General features: G+C 37.2%; 1 protein-coding gene across 23 annotated transcripts in view; it reads left to right on the top strand.

Annotated features, from left to right (window-relative positions):
- Positions 1-20597, top strand: part of CADPS2 (calcium dependent secretion activator 2) — a 483200-nt gene that overhangs the window by 304468 nt on the left and 158135 nt on the right. For 16 of the 23 annotated variants that reach the window (XM_067746860.1, XM_067746861.1, XM_067746863.1 and 13 more), the window contains exons 10-13: positions 3530-3638; positions 4681-4890; positions 15946-16082; positions 18360-18547. In XM_067746860.1, coding sequence (XP_067602961.1) covers positions 3530-3638; positions 4681-4890; positions 15946-16082; positions 18360-18547 — 644 coding nt within the window. The remainder of the gene's footprint in view (positions 1-3529; positions 3639-4680; positions 4891-15945; positions 16083-18359; positions 18548-20597) is intronic. The other 7 variants (XM_067746859.1, XM_067746870.1, XM_067746874.1 and 4 more) reach the window with 1 other exon arrangement.

The following is a 20597-nucleotide window of genomic DNA, read 5'->3' as shown; positions in this document are numbered from 1 at the left end:
GAGTTGCTTTTCAGAATAAATAATGGAAGTATAATGTTACAGTTTACCACTTACCAACACCCCCTAAAGAAACACCCACAGTCATACCTTTTTACACAAAGAAACTGAAGCTCCGATGGGAGCCAGTGGGTTTCATCTGTAAGCCTTAGGCATATGCAGGTGAGAAAGTGGATTCATTGGCCATCTATAAGATACGGAAAGCAAAAAGAAAAGGAAGTCTAAGAGTAGTAAGAACTGCAAGTGTCTCAAGTTATTGGACTCGCTGTTCCCAAACAAGGCTTTGGTTTTTTTCCCAAAATAGAAAAAGTCTCATTATAAAGTAATTAATATTCTTTGAAAAAAAACTTTAAACACTGAAAAAAGTAACTTTAAATGACCTATAAATGTACTCTCTAATAATAATCACTATTTATAGTTTCAGTATACAGCCTTCTATTCATATGTATATAGAGTGTTTACCAAAAAAAGCACACTCTACATTTTTTAAATCCACTCTTCATGTTATATCTTAGAAATAGTTTCATGTCCAGAAAAAAAAAAAAAAACGTCATATTTCTTTCAGTGGCTGTATGGCATTATACTCCTGTGTGGTTATACCATAATGTATTTAATCAAACCACTGTTGGTTTTTCCAGTTTTTTCTCATATGCAGTGCTGCCGTGAACACACTGCACATGCATCTTTGAGTATTTGTCCATTTGTTTCCTTGGGTAAGTTCCTGGAAGGAAATTGGCTGGATCAAGTGTTCATAATCCATCATAAGTCTTTTGGTATCAGTCAGGGTTCTCCAGAAAGGCCAGCAGGCTAGAAACTCAGGCAGGAGTTAATGCTGCAGTCTTGAGGCAGAATTTCCTCTTCTCCAAGTAACCTCAGTTTTTGCTCTTATCTACAAATCACCGCACATTGATATTAGTTCTTTGTTGAATATATACTTTGCATACACCTTTTTACTTTCTTCAGGGTATCCTTTAATGAGGAGACGTTCTTAATTTTAGTGTTAGTTCATGTAATCTATTTTTTTTCTTTCCTAATTAGTTCCTTTTTCAGTCCTCTTTAAGTAATCTTCATCTACTGAAAGGTGTGCTTATGTTTCCTTAGTTTTAATTTCTGTTCAAAAGTGGGAAAGGGAACTCTCATTAAGCAAAGTGTCTTCCCTGGAAACCTGTGTTGTAGGAAATTTTGCAATTAGGTATCAATCCACCAGACATCTTTTTCTCCTGCTCGGAGCAGCACCTCCCCCCCACTGCTTTGGGGGAACTTCTAAGAGCCTGCCCATTGTAGCATTCAGTAGTCTTTGCCACAGACCCAGACTGGGCTAACAGTGGTACTTTTGCCCCTTGGCCACAGTGAATGGTCCACATACGGCCTTACACCTAAGCTGAGGCAATCAGAGGTGGCTGCAGAGCTGTTGGCAGCTATGATTCTAGCCCGGTGAGACTTCAGGGTAAGAACATGAAGCCAGTTCCTCAAGAGAAGCAGAGCAGAGAGACAGCAGACCTTGGCCATGTTGAGTCCCTGGCTGCCTAAAACCTTAACTCCACCCTGGACCTTCCTGTGGGGTTGGCTATGTGGCCCAATAAATTTCCAACACTTATTAAGATCTTTCTTACTTTGGTTAAGTCTTGAAATATGTGTGCTTGAAAATGTGGTTCCATGATTGTATGTTTGAGAATGCTCGTAATATGTCTCATTCTTGGAGATTCACAATGTGTATTAGCATATTAAAGGCCGTAAAGAACCTGCAGTAAAAGAAGCCTGTTTGTCTTTATTTAACCTGATGATTCCCAAACTTTTCTTTAATTGAAGTGTAGTTGATGTACAATATTATGTAAGTTACAGGTGTACAATATAGTGATTTACAGTTTTTAAAGGTTATACTCCATTTATAGTTATTATAAAATATTGACTATCTTCCTGTGTTATACAATATAACCTTGTAGCTTATTTTATGCATAGTATTTTGTACCTCTTAATCCCCTCCCCCTCCCCCCTTCTCTCTCCTCACTGGTAACCACTAGTTTGTTCTCTGTATCTGTGAGACAGCTGCTTTTTTTGTTATATTCATTAGTTTGTTGTATTTTTTAGATTCCACCTGTAAATTATATCATACAGTGTTTGTCTTTTTCTGCCTTATTTCACTTAGCATAATGCCCTCCAAGTCCATCCATATTGCTGCAAATGGCAAATTTTCATTCTTTTTTATGGCTGAGTAGTATTCTATTGTGTATATAAACCACATCTTCTTTGTCTGTTCATCTCTTTCTGGACCCTTAGGTTGCTTCCATACCTTGACAATTGTGAATAATGCTGCTAGGAGCATTGGGGTGCATGTATCTTTTTGAATTAGTGGGTTTTTGTGTGTGGGTTTTTTTTTTTCAGATATATACCCAGGAGTAGAATTGCTGGGTCATATGGTTGTTCTATTTTTAGTTTTTTGAGGAACCTCCATACTGTTCTCCACAGTGGCTGCACCAATTTACATTCCCACCACCAGTGCACAAGGGTTCCATTTTCTCCGCATCATCTCCAACATTTTTGTTTGTGGTCTTTTTGAAGATAGCCATTCTGACAGGTGTGAAGTGATACCTCACTGAGGTTTTGATTTGCAGTTCCCTAATGATTAACGATGTTGAGCATCTTGTCACGTGCCTGTTGGCTCTCTGCATGTCCTCTTTGGAAAAATTCAAGTGTTCTTTTCTGTTCAAGTGTTCTCCCCACTTTTTTAATCAGGCGGTTTGGTTTTCTTGATATGGAGTTGTATGAGCTGTTTTTATGTTGGATATTAATCCCTTATCGGTCATATCATTTGCAAATATTTTCTCCTATTCAGTAGGTTCTTTTCATTTTGTAGATGGTTTCCTTTGCTGTGCAAAAGCTTATGTTTAATTAAGGCCCATTTGTTTATTTTTGCTTTTATTTCCTCTGCTTTAGGAAACAGATCAAAAAAAATATCGCTGCAGTTTATGTCAGAGTGTTCTGCTTATGTCTCCCTCTAGAAGTTTTATGGTCCCAAACTTATTTTTAACACAACTATTTTTTTTTATGGCTCTTCTGTTAACAAATAGCTCATGGAATCTTGGCCAGCAGGTCATCAAACTGTGAAATGCTGGGTCATAGGCATGAAAGGCCTAACTGCAAGCTGATAAATGAAAGATGCTTAATCTCTGAGCAAGGTTTAAAAAAATGTGAACATTTAATAATTTATATGCAGATCATATGTTTGGGGGTTTTTTTGGTCAAAGAGTCTTCTGATAAAAAAAAAACTAGAAGATAAATTTAATGTAGGGGCTTCCCTGGTGGCACAGTGGTTGAGAGTCCGCCTGCTGATGCAGGGGATACGGGTTCGTGCCCCAGTCCGGGAAGATGCCACACGCCACGGAGAGGCTGGGCCCGTGAGCCGTGGCCGCTGAGCCTGCGCGTCCGGAGCCTGTGCTCCGCAACGGGAGAGGCCACAGCAGTGAGAGGCCCGCGTGCCGCAAAAAAAAAAAAAATTAATGTAACCAATATGTAAACTTTTTTTCTCATGCAGGTTAGCCAATACACCTTTGCTATGTGCAGTTATAGAGAAAAAAAGTCTGAACCACAAGAATTAATGCAGCTTGAAGGATACACTGTGGATTACACAGATCCCCACCCAGGTAATTCTTAGTTGAATCACTTTCCCTGCCTCTCATGTATTCATGAAATTGTCATAAATATCCTGTGTCTATTCTCCATTTCAAACTCCATTCAGTGAATGGTACATTTTCCATTTATATACCTAGACAAGATTTGATAGGATTTGAATTATATCTTTATGAGGCTACTTAGTTTTAGCCATAACTCATTATCTCTGTTATCTCAGTACAAGGATGAAATATGTGAAAGTTACTGTAACGGGGAAATTATATGAGAAATATCAGCAGTGCTTTCAGAAACTTCTTTACTGAAAAGCAAAAGGTACAAGAGACAGAAACAGGGAAAGAAATAGCTAATGAATAACTGTATATTATATACTACTAATTTTCTCCCCAGCGTCACATTCTTGTACTTCTCTCCCTCCCTCCTAATATATTAATGCTGTGTATAGTACTGGACACTCAGTGCTTGAGATGAGTGAGTGAATGAATAAGTGAATGAATGAATGAATGAATATATGGAGATTAATGAAATTAATAAAGTGAGGTTAAGAAATATAGAGATACTAATGAATAGATTAAGAAATTATTATAGAGTAAAAATAGAAGTCAGTGATCCCATTCACCGATCCATCACTTAAAATGCAAAATATCTTCTCTGTGAAAGAATTTTGCAAAAGTAAAATTCCTTGCAACGTAAGTATCATTTTTGTCTTGGCTGTATTTTTTTTACTGCTAAACTGGTCATATATATCTCCTGCATATAGAATGAGGAATGTGCCGGCAGATAATGACGTTCTTCCCCGGCATGGAATATCAGACTTTGCTGTACATTCCTTTGGGGTAGGTTTGTATGTCTTGCAGAATGCTGCTTTGTTACGAACGGTTCCCTAAGCTAATTTTAATTTCCAAAGTGATATGGAAGTGTGTAGCGTCGCCTTATTGTTTTCCTTCAATTCTTGGATTCTGGATTTGATCCTCAACTGAAAATGATTCAAGGCATTGAGCTCAAAATCTGCCAATTGTGTACATTTTAAACAATGTCTTTGTTTTTCCTCCACAGGCCTTCAGGGTGGTCAGATGTTCTTCAATGCTGTTAAAGAAGGAGACACTGTAATATTTGCAAGTGAGGATGAACAGGATAGAATATTGTGGGTTCAGGCCATGTATAGGGCCACAGGTCAATCGTACAAACCCATTCCTGCAGTTCAGGCCCAGAAGCTGAATCCTAAAGGAGGAACTCTCCATGCAGATGCTCAACTTTGTAAGTTTTGTTGAAAAATAATTTGATTATCAATTAATAACCTTAATAAGATATAAAATTGCCTGAGTCAAATTTGTTCAGTATTATAGTTTACATCATTAACTGATTCCTAATTGAATAAGAATAGTTCATTTTAGTAGTCATAGAATCAGTTATCTAATTTTTCAGACAAACCTGGAATAAATGGTGCCTATGATTTCCAGTCATGAATTTGCCAAGCACTGGGATGTCTCTGGGAATCTCAAGAGCATAAAAGAAAATTGATTTTAACTTACTGTAATTTTAACTTACGTGTTCTATTGAAATGGGAAAAGTATTGCAAAATCAAACTGGCATTAAGATTCCAGAATACCAAAATGATGGACCATAACTTTCTAGAGTTGTTCCTAACAAACCAAAAGGATAATAGGCCTACTTTCTGTTGTAGGTCGGAAAAAAAAAGTCATCAAGGCAACTTTCTTTTTCTAGATACCTTTATATTCATGCCATTTTCTCAATGCTAATGTAAATCATTAAGAACTAAATTTTTCATTTTAATTTACAAGTAATTAATAACAAATTATGTAATAATGATAGAAACATTTTCAAATGTAGCTTTAATAATCATTAAACCAAATGTTTTCACTTGTTATACTCCTTTTTAAAACTTCTCTCGTTCCTTCTGTAATATAATAAATCAGTTTGTCTTTAACTGTAAGCTCAAATTGGAACTTTTCATTCAACACCCTTCTACTCTCAAGATTCTTCTCCAGGGAGCAGCATTTTGACATTCATTGTTTTCTTCTCTCTTCTCATACTTTTCATGCAGCAAATAACTATTTTCTGTTCTTTTTTAGACACCCGATAGTATTACATTTAGACATCTTAAACAAAGGTACTTTAGGCCAAATAAAGATGGAATATGAGCTCAACTCCAGATTCCTGCATGCTTTAGGCTTCGAAGTGTACACCTTTAAACTTATCCCGATCCATCTTCAAGTGATGCTGGTGCTTCATACGTAGTATAGGCATCTCACAATTGTATACTTCCATATCTCCCTTCCTGGCCCCTGCACACTTCTGGTCATACATTTTACTTCTACAAATGTTGTAAACCCCACAATACATTGATATTGTTATTATGCCTTAAACAGTCAATTACCTTTTAAAGAAATTTAAATAATAAGAGCAAATGTTGTATACTCAACCGTGTAGTTACCATTCCTAGCACTCTGTATTCTCTTATAGAGATAGTTCACTTCTGAAAGGACTTCCTTTGACTTTTCTGTAGTGCTTTCAGCTTTTTTCTATATGAAAATGTCATTATTTTACCTTCACTTGGAAAAATGCTTCTTTTCAGTACTTTAAAGACTTTGCTCCACTCTCTGCTAACTTGCTTTTTTTTCTCCTGATGAGAAATGTGCTATCATTTTTGTTTCTTCCTCTGTATATAATGTGGTTTTTTTCTCAAGCTGCTTTAAAGATTTTCTCTTAATCACTGGTTTTGAGCAATTTGATTATAATGTGCCTTGGTGTAGGTTTTTTTTTTTTTTTTTTTTCCCCCTCCGGTACGCGGGCCTCTCACTGTGGTGGCCTCTCCCGTTGCGGAGCACAGGCTCCGGACGCGCAGGCTCAGCGGCCATGACTCACGGGCCCAGCCACTCTACGGCATGTAGGATCTTCCCGGACCGGGGCACGAACCCGTGCCGCCTAACTCTCAACCACTGCGCCACAAGGGAAGCCCAGCCTTGGTGTGGTTTTGGTTAATTGTCCCCAGTTCTGGACCAAGACTATTCTTAAAGACCCCAACTGCTGACCAATGAAATTTGAGGTTTTATTTTCTGGCTGTTGGGAACAAGCACTGCTCCAAGCTCTGTGTGAATCTGGGGCATTGGCCCGTCTAATCCTTTAGGGTGGTTCTTTCCCCATCCTCATATTGTTGCCTCCCTTGCGTGAGGTGGTCAGTATTCATTTGAATACAAAGTGGGGCAGCGAGAGGGAACAGTAGTCTTTCCTGCAAACTCCAGCAGCCTTGGCCTTCCTGAACTGTCAACTCCATCTTTTCAACTCAGGGAGACCACTGGCTCTCCCTGGGTTCTCCTTCCCTGAGCCACAGCTTTGAAAGTTTCTCCTGGCATTAACCTGGGGCAACTAAAAGGCTCATCTCATTTGTTTCCCCACCTCTTAGGAATCACTCTCCTATGTTGCACGATGTCCAAAATTTTGAGAACATTTTAAAAAATATTTTTACATGAATCTTTAGTTGTTTCAGGTAGGAAGTTTAATCTGTTTTTAATGACACTGTCTTAATCAGAAGCAGAGTGATTGTTTTCTTCGTTAGAGCAGTGTTTCTCAATCTCAGCAAGACTATCCTTTTGGGCCAAATAATTCTCTGTTTCAGGGGTTGCGGGGAGGGCTGTCCTGTGTATTATAGGATGTTTAGCATCATCCCTGTCTCCTACCCACTAGCTTCCTGTAGCACCTGATCGCACTGCCCGCCCCCCCCCCCCCCCCCCCCCCCGCCCAGGTCTAACGACCAAAAATATCTCTAGACATTGTCAAATGTTCCAGGGGACAGGGGAAAAGGTGGAGAAGGTTTACCCCCATTTGAGAACTGCCGAGTTACGGTGACTTGAAAATTATTTTTGTGAAAATGTTTCCCTCATTCACTTGTGTTCCAGTATTTTTTCTTTACATCTTGTGTGCAAGGAATACCCAAGGAGTGTGCTGGTATCATAAAGGATATCAACCATCTTACACACAATGGCAAGAAAAGTGGACAGGAACCACTGGTCTAGAACATTGATATCATGACTACATGATACAGAATTACTGAGTCAAGGATCTAATAATCAGTTTATTCGGATAGCCGTATAATTTCTTTCTAGCAAAACCTTTCTATTAGATAACAACGTGTTGTCAAGGGAGTGTTGATCAGGCTAAGTGGAACTGAATTTTCTAGCCCCTTGCTAAACTTGTTTTAAAAAAGCTAAATTTGTTCTAAAAAGCCAAACTGTTCCAGTCGCGTTAAGAGCTTTCTTGTATTCCAGGCTCTTAGTAAAGTTTTCTGTCAGAGCAGACCATGCTGTTTTACCTTTCTTTAAAAAAGAAAAAAAAAAAAAAAGAGAGAGAAAGAAAGAAAAGGAAAGAAGAAAGAAAAATCTGTTTCTATCTCATCCAAATGAGCTACTGACCATGACCTTCATCAGAGATGCGACTTGACTGCCCCAGAGAGTAGTTTTCCCTTTAGTATTTTCCTCCCTTCCTTGGCTTCTGTATTATTTCTTTTTCTCTTTCTTGATCATCTCTCGGAAGAACAACTTTTAGAGTCATTAGTGGAAACTGAGAAAATAACATGAAATTAAAATGACTCGAAATAAACGTTTCTAAACATTTATTTAAATGTTTAAATATGTTTTTCATTTCTTTGCTGACCTATATAGCTGGTAAGGGTAAGTATTTTTATGATACTTTTTTGCTTCACTACATTAAATTTTTTGTAATGATGGGATTTTTTGTAACATCTTTATTAGAGTATAACTGCTTTACAATGTTGTGTTAGTTTCTGCTGTATAACAGAGTGAATCAGCTATATGTATACATATATCCCCATATCCCCTCCCTCTTGCGTCTCCCTCCCAGCCTCCCTATCCCACCCCTCTAGGTGGTCACAAAGCACCGAGCTGATCTCCCTGTGCTATGCGGCTGCTTCCCACTAGCTATCTATTTTACGTTTGGTAGTGTATATATGTCCATACCACTCTCTCACTTCGTCCCAGCTTACCCTTCCCCCTCCCTGTGGCCTCAAGTCCATTCTCTATGTCTGTGTTTTTATTCCTGTCCTGCCCCTAGGTTCATCAAAACCTTTTTTTTTTTTAGATTCCATATATATGTGCTAGCATACAGCATTCGTTTTTCTCTTTCTGACTTACTCCACTCTGTATGACAGACTCTAGGTCCATTCACCTCACCACAAATAACTCAGTTTCGTTGCTTTTTATGGCTGAGTAATATTCCATTGTATATATGTGCCACATCTTCTTTATCCACTCATCTGTCAATGGACACTTAGGTTGCTGCCATGTCCTGGCTATTGTAAATAGAGCTGCAATGAACAGTGTGGTACATGACTCTTTTTGAATTATGGTTTTCTCAGGGTATATGCCCAGTAGTGGGATTGCTGGGTCGTATGGTAGTTCTACTTTTTCAGGAACCTCCATACCGTTCTCCATAGTGGCTGTATCAGTTTACATTCCCATCAACAGTGCAAAAGGTTTCCCTTTTCTCCACAACCTCTCCAGCATTTATTGTTTGTAGATTTTTTGATGATGGCCATTCTGACCAGTGTGAGGTGATACCTCATTGTAGTTTTGCTTTGCATTTCTCTGATGATTAGTGATATTGAGCATCCTTTCATGTGTTTGTTGGCAATCTGTATATCTTCTTTGGAGAAATGTCTGTTTAGGTCTTCTGTCCATTTTTGGATTGGGTTGTTTGTATATTTTGGAGATTAATCCTTTGTCAGTTGCTTCATTTGCAAATATTTTCCCCCATTTGGAGAGTCGTCTTTTCATCTTGTTTATGGTTTCCTTTGCTGTGCAAAAGCTTTTAAGTTTCATTAGGTCCCATTTGCTTATTTTTGTTTTTATTTCCATTTCTCTAGGAGGTGGGTCAAAAAGGATCTTGCTGTGATTTATGTCATAGAGTGTTCTGCCTGTGTTTTCCTCTAAGAGTTTTATAGTGTCTGGCCTTACATTTACGTCTTTAATCCATTTTGAGTTTATTTTTGTATATGGTGTTAAAGAGTGTTCTAATTTCATTCTTTTACATGTAGCTGTCCAGTTTTCCCAGCACCACTTATTGAAGAGGCTGTCTTTTCTCCATTGTCGCCTCCTTTATCAAAGATAAGGTGACCAGTTGTGCGTGGGTTTATCTCTGGGCTTTCTATCCTGTTCCATTGAGCTATATTTCTGTTTTTGTGCCAGTACCATACTGTCTTGATGACTGTAGCTTTGTAGTATAGTCTGAAGTCAGGGAGCCTGATTCCTCCAGCTCCATTTTTCTTACTCAAGATTGCTTTGGCTATTCGGGGTCTTTTGTGTTTCCATACAAATTGTGAAATTTTTTCTTCTCGTTATGTGAAAAATGCCATTGGTAGTTTGATAGGGATTGCATTGACTCTGTAGATTGCTTTGGGTAGTATAGTCATTTTCACAGTGTCGATTCTTCCAATCCAATAGCATGGTGTATCTCTCCATCTGTTTGTATTGTCTTTAATTTCTTTCATCAGTGTCTTATAGTTTTCTGCATACAGGTCTTTTGTCTCCTTAAGTAGGTTTATTCCTAGGTTTACTCCTTAGGTAGGAATAAACCTAGTTTTATTCCTAGTTTTATTCTTTTTGCTGCAGTGGTAAATGGGAGTTTCTCCTTAATTTCTCTTTCAGATTTTTCATCATTAGTATATAGGAATGGAAGATATTTCTGTGCAGGAATTTTGTATCCCACTACTTTACCATATTCATTGATTAGCTCTACTAGTTTTCTGGTAGCATCTTTAGGATTCTTTATGTATAGTATCATGTCATCTGCAAACAGTGACAGTTTTACTTCTTCTTTTCTGATTTGGATTCCTTTTATTTCTTTTTCTTCTCTGATTGCTGTGGCTAAAACTTCCAAAACTATGTTGAATAATAGTGGTGAGAGTGGGCATCCTTGTCTTGTTTGTGATTTTAGAGGAAATGGTTTCAGGTTTTCACCATTGAGTATGATGTTGGCTGTGGATTTGTCATATAATGATAAGATTTTTTAAAGTAATATCATGATCTTGTTTATGGTATCATGATACTGCTTTCTAGGCAAACCTGGAATATTTACATTAACTTTACCATTTATGAAACAGAAATGTTTATTTTTGCCACAACAGGAAAGTAGAAACAAACTCATATCTATCATTCATGTGGGCATAAAGGAAACGGCTATGAAGGTGTTAACAACAGCATGCAAAAAATTCTCTGTAATGTTTAGTAGAAAAATGCTAAATTATATATGTGATGCTCTTTTCACTCTATTAAAAAAGATTTTTAAATATATGTAGAATGATACCTAAAATATTTACAGTGGATGCGTTTAATTGGAGGGATTGGTTGCTAATTCATTGCCTCTCTTGCCTGAATTTCTACAATCTATGTTATAACTTTAAAAAGAAAAGCTCATTTTTAAATCCAAGCATACCAAATGGTTAGGGATAGTCAGATCAAAATAATAAATTTATGAAATCTAACTTATTAGGATACAACCTTATTATCTTTTAAAGAGTATATATAATGGTGTGTATTTATAGATTTATCCAGTAAGTGTATCTGTTCTACATCCATATTTCTTTGACTTTCAAGGTCTACAGAAATTCTAAGGAAAAGGGTAAATTGGAGTGAGGTTGGGGGAGTACTGTTGAGTTTTTCTGCTTCAGTCTGCCTCTTGCCAGATGGATGACGTTGTTTAAACTGTCCTTCTTTGCTGTCCCCAAACAAAATACTATGCAAGCACCTTTTTCTTTTTTTCATTTTCCTCTCACACATATAATGTGTATGTTACATAATACAATACAACACAGTACTAGTTGACTTTCAATAATAAATCAATGTCAAAAATGAACCAGAGTACTTACCTTCTTTTCAATTTTAGCCAAACTTTTAAAAAATTCTTAAATCAGACTGTAAACTTATTTAACTTTATAAGTGAATTCTCCTGATTGATCTAATAAGTTAAATTTCACCCTTCATCAGTAAAATATATCCTACTTTATATTGAATATATTATTTCAAATAAATGTTGAATATGTGTACTTTGCCTATGATTATAGGTCTGTATGTGTTGATTAAGATTGTCATCATATATAAGTATTATTTATTTGTTATTTGCTGCAGAAAGTAAGATGTGTAAATCCATACATTCATTTTTAATCAATTAACGAAAACAAGCTAAGAAATTATTTGGGTCAATAATAGAGGCATGAACAGACCCCTCATGAATATATGTACCAACCTTTATTGTTAGGTCTTCAGCATAAACCATATGTACGTGAACATACCAACAAGATAATCTACATAAAATTTTAAAACATTTAAACTTTTCCTATTGAAGTCTATATGGGTGCTCTAAAAAGAGAAGTGGTACTTCTCTGTGCCACTTTTAACTTGCTGTAAATTTTCAAGCTCAGTGAGAGTTGGTGCTAAAAGGAAATTCTAATTGGGGTGGGTAGTGGTAAATGCAGTTACAGGCAAACTCCTGAACATAGGATAATTTTAAAACAAGTTATTGTATTTCAAAGGTTCATTTGCTGCTTAGTTGAGCTCAAGGTTTTGCAGAGAAGACAGGCTCTTAGCTAGCAGCACCGTCTTCTTAGTCCTTTTGGTACTGGAGTCCCAGGCCTGGGACCAAACACCTGAGTGGTCTCAGAAGACTGATAAATGGCCTCCTCTTCTACGGTGCCGTGCTGTTCTTGCCCCTTCCTCCAACTCTCTTTTTCTTCCCCTTTCCCTTTTATATCCCTAATCTCTCACACCACCAGGAACAGCAAGAAAAAAAAGAAAGAAAGAAAGAAAGAAAGGAAGGGGAGGGAAGGGAAGGGAAGGAAAGAAAAGGAAAGGTAAGAAAAGAAAAAGAAAAACATGTAGCATCCTTAGAATTAGTTGCAAAGGAAAGAGAAACATTTCAGTTAATTTTTACCCTTCTCACATCCTGATTTCTGACTTAGGTACCCTTCCTGGGATTTGGGTTCCTGAGCACATAGGAGCTGGCTGTGGTCAATGCCCACCAAATAGCCCTCCCACCACAGTGGGGCCTGCCAGCTTGCTAGTAGACCTCACATGGTTTTCTATGCTAGCTATTTTCAAGTCGTTGTTAACTGTTTAAATTGATACTGTGAACCTGCTAATTATTCTTTTCTCTTGACTTCCAATAGCTATTACCCTAATGAAAAACTTAAATTTTCAGGTCCCATTTGAATAAAGCCTCTATAATTTCTTAAATCTATAGCCAATAGTAATCCTTCTCAATTTGGGTTTTATTCCACCCACTTTTACCACACCTGGTGAGAGTACTACCTAAAGATGCTGGAGCATGTATCCAACTGTTACCATAGAAACTCTCCACCAGTACCCTCATTTATCATGTCCAACATCTGTACTTAGTCCGCAGGTTAATCATCACAGTATATGACAGTTTTACAGTACATTGTTTTAGCTCTTATCTTGTTGGTTTCTTTCGATGATTTCCTTATATTGTTTCAGAAGACAAACTGAACTGAGCTAAGTTGTCATTGAACATTTGATTAGTGCCATGAATAATTTTCCATTTAAGACTCATCACCATAATTCTGTGTTATGGTGAACATGAATTGAAGATGATCGAGTATAACTCAGTTTTAAAGCAAGTCTCCAAGCCTTGGATTTGGTTATGTAATTGATTGAAAGCATGTTTTCCATTTGACCCAGATGATAACTCTGTGTTACCCTCACAGTTAATAAAGACATGTTATGCCAAGAGAAAACTTTATGAAAATATTCTTTTATAAAAATAAGACACTAGCTATTTTAATGATAATTATTTTCCTATTTTACTTTAGTTCATGAGAGGATTTTAAAATGAAAGGTTTCCCACACAGGGAAACCTTTCTAATTTATTGCCTTTCTAATTTATTTTTATTCATAAATTCATGGAAACTAATGGTAAAATAGTGCATGGTGAAGTTTATTTACATAAAATATTTTGAATTGTGCTGATCAGATGGCATAGAAAGTACATTTCACTTTCATAGAATTTACAGCCCTGAAGAAATTGTAGGTTGTTGTTGCTGTTTTTAATAAAAATTTTAGTAGGTTTGTTTGCCTGTATGTTTTTTCACCGTCAATGTACATTCTATGTTTGTGACTTAAATTGCTATCATAAATATTATTTTTATCAGTAATACTGTTTGCTAGAAAAGTACTTTTCCTTTTATGTGTGTGATTTGGAAAGGTTTCTCACATTAAATAATATATGGTTTTGAGTTATATTTCATAAGGAAGATAATTCATAAAGTACCTTTATTTTTGAAAATATGATTTAATTATGGGAATGAACTATAGACTCAGTTTTTTTCAGAAACTTGTGTATCTTATTTAAAGACTGTATACCCATTATTTTAAAATAAGAATTTTTTTCTACAAACCTTTATAGTAAAAGGAGAATTATGGATTTTTTTCTCTGAAGTTTTTTACATATCCTTTTCTCAACACATAAACCATTAATGGGTGTTATTTTTAACTTCTTGTTATGACCTTCTTTGGTGAAAGAAATAATGAATAAAATTCAGCAGATGTTTTATAAAACTAGTAATTTAATTTCATAAAGGTGATACTAAAAGATTTTTCTACTCAAATGAAGAGATGAAGATTCTAAGATAAATTCTTTAAAATACAAAATCTTCTGATTTTATAATATGTATGCCTTGCATTTTTCAATATTCTTCCTCCACATTTGATATTATTTCACATTATCATATACTTAACTTTATATTAAAAGACTATCAGGCATAAGAATAAAATACAGGAGAAGTTGGATTTCTCAGTTCAGGAAAAGCAGTTTAGTTTAGTGTTCATGCAACTAACACTAATTACAACATGTAATGTATTTAATCATTCAGATAAGTAATTACTAAATGCAAAAGAATACATATGCTACTTTCTCCAGGGACCATAACTGTATCCCTTACATCATTGATGAATGGCCATTCATTGCTTGCTTGCTGCATTCACCTCTTGATATCTGTCACTGATGTGAGATATAAATTAGTTTGTGTATCTTTTCTTTTTACATGTGATTCTGAAGACCCTTCAGCTTGAATTATATAGTTCTTCCGTCCACAAATATGGCTGAAAGTTGAACTTGACATGGATCAATATGATCTGGGCTAAATATCTAAATGTGACTGATTATGTTAGCATCATGTCCACAGATCAATATTGAGTTTTATTATGAGCCTGACTCTATAATTGGGTTTAATCAATAAGCTTTTGTCTCCTTTCCTTTGCAGTTTTAGGGTTGGACCATATAGATTTTTAAAAACTGCATTTAGCTTACATTTAGGACTCTGCTTCTTGTGATGACCAGTAATGAGATCTATCCGTGAATTTTAAGGAACAATGGAGCCTCAGCTCTACCACGCTGAGGAGAGCCCACTTTTATCTTGATAACTGATTGCTTGCCCAATATGCGCGACATCTCTAACAGAGCTAATGTAGTAACACCCCAGCACTCCTTTCGGGTGGTGTGTGGCGCTCTCTCTCTCTCTCTCTCCTTAGTAAATAACTCACATTGAAGACGTTGACAAAACATACCATTAATGAAAGCAATCATAAAAGCTTGCCTTTTGATAAACCCGCAGGGTCTATAGGCGTTGAAAGATGCAATCTGTAAAGAACAATAAATTTGGGCCTTTGATTGAAGGGCCATTTGGGACGTTGTGCTTTGTCTGCATATTTGCACAAACATGATGCTCCCTTTTTCATGTCTCTTAAACTTGAAGCCTGAGAGCATTCATTGCCATTTCTACATTAAAGTTGGTCCCATTAAAAGCTCCCTACAAAAAAAAGACTGGAAGTGATCCAGCTGAAGCTAGTATGTTCATTTCTGCCCTAGTTTGCCATTTGGAAAGCAGGCTTCTAGCCATCGTTGTCGGTTTTCTTTATAAATAGGCCCGGGTTCTTTTCCAGGCAGTTCCTTCAGTAAATGTATACTTCAAATGCATCAAGTTTTCTTAAATTAGGGGGAAAAAAGATGATTCCTGTGATGGATATTTGAAGTAGCTTTGAATGTGAATAGAATTTCTTCATTCCAAATGATTGGCAGATTTTTCCCTGTCATTTTTATTTAGGCTCCAAAAAATGTTGCATTTTATGGTTATATGCTGAATTTGTGGCATCATATTTTATGTAATGGAAAGTAGTCATCTGTTATCATGAGACATACATTTTGTGTTGTTCAAAAACCGCATTTGCCTGTTATTAAAGCACAAAAATAAATGTACATGCCTTTCTGAATTTACAGATGCAGACCGTTTTCAGAAACATGGTATGGATGAGTTTATTTCTGCGAATCCCTGCAAGCTTGACCACGCCTTCCTTTTTAGAATACTCCAGAGGCAGACATTGGATCACAGACTGAACGATTCCTATTCTTGCTTGGTTAGTACAAATCTGTCTATCTCGTCCCCTATAGGTTAGAGTGAAAGATTTTTTAAAGTGAGAAATACTTGTTATGCAGCAGCCTTTTATTATCCCTGACTCATTTAATAACTATAGTTGGAGTTAGGGATAAAGGATTCCAATCGATTGCTTCCCAATTTGAAAATTATACACTTGAAGACCACTGCTGTGCCACTCAATAGACAGGAGAATGGACTCGAACAGACTCTGAACTGTGGTTTCTCAGTCCCTCCAGAGAAGGTGGAATGAAAATAGAAGGCTTTACTAAAGATAAAAAACCTCTGTGATAGAATTTACTAACACCTGTACAGACATTTTAAGGTTTAAATTCTGCTCACCTAATGGTGATACTGTTCATGTCTCTCTTTTGTTCCTAGAAAGACAATCTAAGTGACAGGGAAAAGGAACAGTGCAATAAATAATACGATGACAGGGGCTGTATGTAACAGAGGAAAGCTTTAGTTTCATCTAACCCTCCAAAGATAATTTGAATTTCCTTTAAAAAAAAAAAGGCATTAAATCGAGTAGCTAAACTGCTACTTTGTGTTTAAACCAGCCAAAATTCGGGATACAAAGTATAATTTACATTTAGAAGGAATGCTTGACTCCTTAGAATGTGGGCATTAAACTATAGCCTAAAAATCGTATGTACCTTTAAATCCAAGGATTTTTGTTCATGGCAGTTCCTCTGGAATTTCTCCAGCTGGAATATCCCTATTTCTATCACCACTTAGTCTGTTGGCTACTGAGCATGGTAGCTGCATGCAGTAAAGTTACACTCTGTTTAAAATAAGATTTTAAACAGGATGTGCTGTCAGCTCATCAGAGATGTTTCAGTAGACAGGAAGAAATTAAACAATTTATTGCCATGATCATGCTGATGGTTCATTAATTCATTTATAGACTCTTTTTTAAGTACCTATTATTCAACAAGTAATTGTGTAGCTTAAACCCAATCCAGCCCAAACTTTACGATTACATGGAGAGTAAAACAAGGCATCACAAAACCCTAATGTATCTTTCTGTGGACAAGCACACGTAGACTGATCATCAATAAGAACACTTTCCTCTGGGATTCCACTCTGTGGGGTTAGTTCCTGAACTGTCAAAAGTCGTTTTCATTATGTGGATGACCTCACGTGCCATATGAAGTATGAGGAGAACACTACAGTGTGTCTTCAACTGCACCTAGAGGGTAGGTGTGATTAGAAAGAGTGTTTGAGCGCAAGATGACCCTGGATGTAAATCATGGCTCAGCAGCGGATTTGCACTGTCGTCTTGAGCAAGTCACTGATTACCTCTGAACTTTAGTTTCTGTATCTGTAACATGGAGTCATAGTAACTACTATGCATGATGGTTCTAAATATTAAATATATACATAGTATGTCTGGTACAGTGCCTATACTATCACCACAGTAAGTAGTATTCTGGTTTTCTTTTTTCTCCTCTTCCTTTTTAGTTATTTTTTATTGCAGTCTCATCTTTCTGTATTTCTCACTGTTCTTTTCCTTCTCTTGCACAATTATGCTGCCCCCTTTGAAAACTCTCCATTCCCCCTTCTTTCTCTTTTTTATCTTAAATTAATCCATATAATCCTCTGAAATATTTTATAAACCAGCTCTACCTAACCTGGCCCTCTCTTGTTAGCCAAGCATACACACCCATCCTAACATCTCATTTCAAGAGAACCAGAAACTACTGCTGTAAAACATTAACTTTGTTGTATTGGTCATAGAAAGACAATAGAATGAGAACAATATCCCAAATATTTAAATACCCAAGTAGTACATGTTTACCACTGCTAGACTTACTGAAATTCTCTTAGTTCACTTTATAAAATGCTTTTGGAAACTAGGCAATTTCAGTTATCAGGTCTGCTTTACCATTCTCTTTTTAATTGATTCATATAGAGATTGAAGTTTTTTGTAATGTCATTCTTTGTGACTGACAGTTTAGATGCTGTGAATAAATCTGACTAATTGTGAGTGACAGTGGAGGAGAACAGGTTGCCCATGCCTCACTGTGGCAATAAAGACAGGATGCTTTCACGTTGTCAGTGGCCCAGATCAGTTCCAAAATTGATGACATTCGCTCTTTAGAAAACAATAGGAAACATACTACTAATTTTAAAAATATTGTCAAAAGACACTGTAATGCAGCTTCTGCTTATAATGCCTAAGAGTGCCTACAGAAAAGCAAATCCTGGTACAGAAAGAGAAAAATATATATATATATTTCTGTTCTTCCTTTTGCAGGGGTGGTTTAGCCCTGGCCAGGTCTTTGTGCTGGATGAGTACTGTGCCCGTTATGGCGTGAGGGGCTGTTATAGACACCTCTGCTACCTTACAGAACTGATGGAGCATTCAGAAAACGGTGCTGTCATTGACCCAACCCTGCTTCATTACAGCTTTGCGTTCTGCGCCTCTCATGTGCATGGCAACAGGTATTTTTACTTGCAAACACACAGTGAAATGTGGAGGGGTGACTTGGGAAGAGAGAAAAATGCTATTATCACCTAGTTACAGATTTTAAATAGCAAATGCTTCTTGCAAGAGGAAAAAAAAAACCCACAAAGGAAAAATGTACATCAATATGCCGGTGATTTAGGTGGGTTGCACTTTATGTTTCTTTTTGCCATTAAAGCCACTTGAAACAGAGAGAGAGAGAATCTATGAGATTAGAAGTCGCCTTTTAGTTCTTATGTACCACCTAGTATTAGGGTCTGCCCAGCTTAAGTGTCATCTGTATTTCTGTTGTAATGCATGTGGATGTCTGGGTAGGGTTTGTTGACAGGTTTGTGTATACCTAATGATCCTTGCTTTTCCGCTGTGGAACAAGTGTTCATCGATAAAGCGAGATAAATACTGGGTTTATGTAGAGTCTCCTCCCAGCCCCTTCCCTAATCCACACTTGAGGAACAAGTATCCCCTTTTAGCACTCTAAGCCAGTGACCTCACCTCTTGTCTTACCAAAAGAGCAAAATATCACCTAATGCAGGCCCCCGCAACGATGCATCTCTGACCTTAAAAATCTCTCCACCTTGCTCCCTCTCTCCTCCCCATCTTGTTCCAGGGAACCTTCGCTAGGTGGGGCTCCTCCCATAAAGGAGATGCCCTTTATCTCATCCCCTTTGTACCTTGCCTCACCCGTTATTCCATCTCCCCCCTTTATATTTCCTTTCTTCCCACAAGCCTAAGCTTCATCTAGCCGCACAAGATAACAGAGTGGTAGTACTTGCTAACTAGATGAGGTAGGGCAAGTTTCTGCATCGAGTTCTGTCTCTATTTCTCCATCCTTAAGAAAGACATAAGATAGTATCTCTCTCAAATCATAAGTTGTGATAAGGATTAAACGCATTCGTGTGTATCAAGCACTTAGAACAGTGCCTGGCTTGTGAGTGGTCAAAAAAATGTGAAGGGATAGTTTACATTGTCTTAAGTACTATTGTCCCGTCAAGCTACCTCTCCATGGTTCTCTTTCTCCTCCCCACCAGACTCCTCTCACCATTTCCCCCGTTCGGCCCCCAGCTCCGCACTTGCCGGTGAGGCTGCTTGAAATGGATTGCCTTCTCCAGCTCCACCCTCCTTACTCTCATGGGAGAGTTGACGCTGTGGAATATCCAAGTCCCCGTGCTTCTGTAAATGCTTCTCATTTTCCCTGATGCAGCTATCTCAGCGCTCCTCTTTTTATTTTATTCTATTACCTTCTTTTTTTTTTTGCCGTCTCTTTGCTCATAGTTCGTGTTTCTCCAGACCCCAAGTGTGGCATTTTCTCACGTCTGTTCTTGAACTTGCTCTCTTCTTTCTGAGAATTTTTTTCTACTTCAGTGAAAAATTCTGTGTTGGTGATCTTGCCACTTTCCACAGCTTCAAGTATGACCTCTCTTCATACAGATAATTCCAACCCAACTCTTCTCCTAAGCTACAGATCTCTGTCTACAACTGGCAGCTTGAATCTTCTGCTGATGCCTTAAACTCTCCACATTTAAAACTGAATCCATCATCTCATGAAACCCGCTCCTGTACCTCTCTGAGCTCCTAGCAGAGTGCCTGACAAGAAGTAACACTCAGGCACAAAGTAAGTGTTCAGTAAATACTTGATGAATGAATGAATGACTTTGTTATTTGTATTAGTATCACTTCCAGTAATGGCCATTCGTCTTTCATTTATCTTTCCCTTTTACCTCCTAGCCCCATTTTGCTGCCAATGTCAATATTCTGTCTTTACAGTACTCCTCAGATTTGTCTTTTAGCATTTCCGTTGTGTCTACCCTAATTCTGGCCTTTATTTTTTCTTGCTTATCTACCTTTATTCATCTCTCTACTGCTTTTTCCTCCCCACATTAGTCTAGCAATCACCTTCAAAATTACAGGCTAACTTTTACCATACTCCTTTGCAAAAGCCTTCGGTGATTCTCATTTCATTAACAAATTAAAAATAAATTACAAGTATCGGGTTTTTCCAATATCATCATGTTCTGTCTACCTCGTTTG

The sequence above is a fragment of the Pseudorca crassidens genome, chromosome 8, assembly GCF_039906515.1.
Source record: "Pseudorca crassidens isolate mPseCra1 chromosome 8, mPseCra1.hap1, whole genome shotgun sequence".
NCBI lineage: Eukaryota > Metazoa > Chordata > Mammalia > Artiodactyla > Delphinidae > Pseudorca > Pseudorca crassidens.
This window is presented reverse-complemented; position numbering and strand designations above follow the sequence as displayed.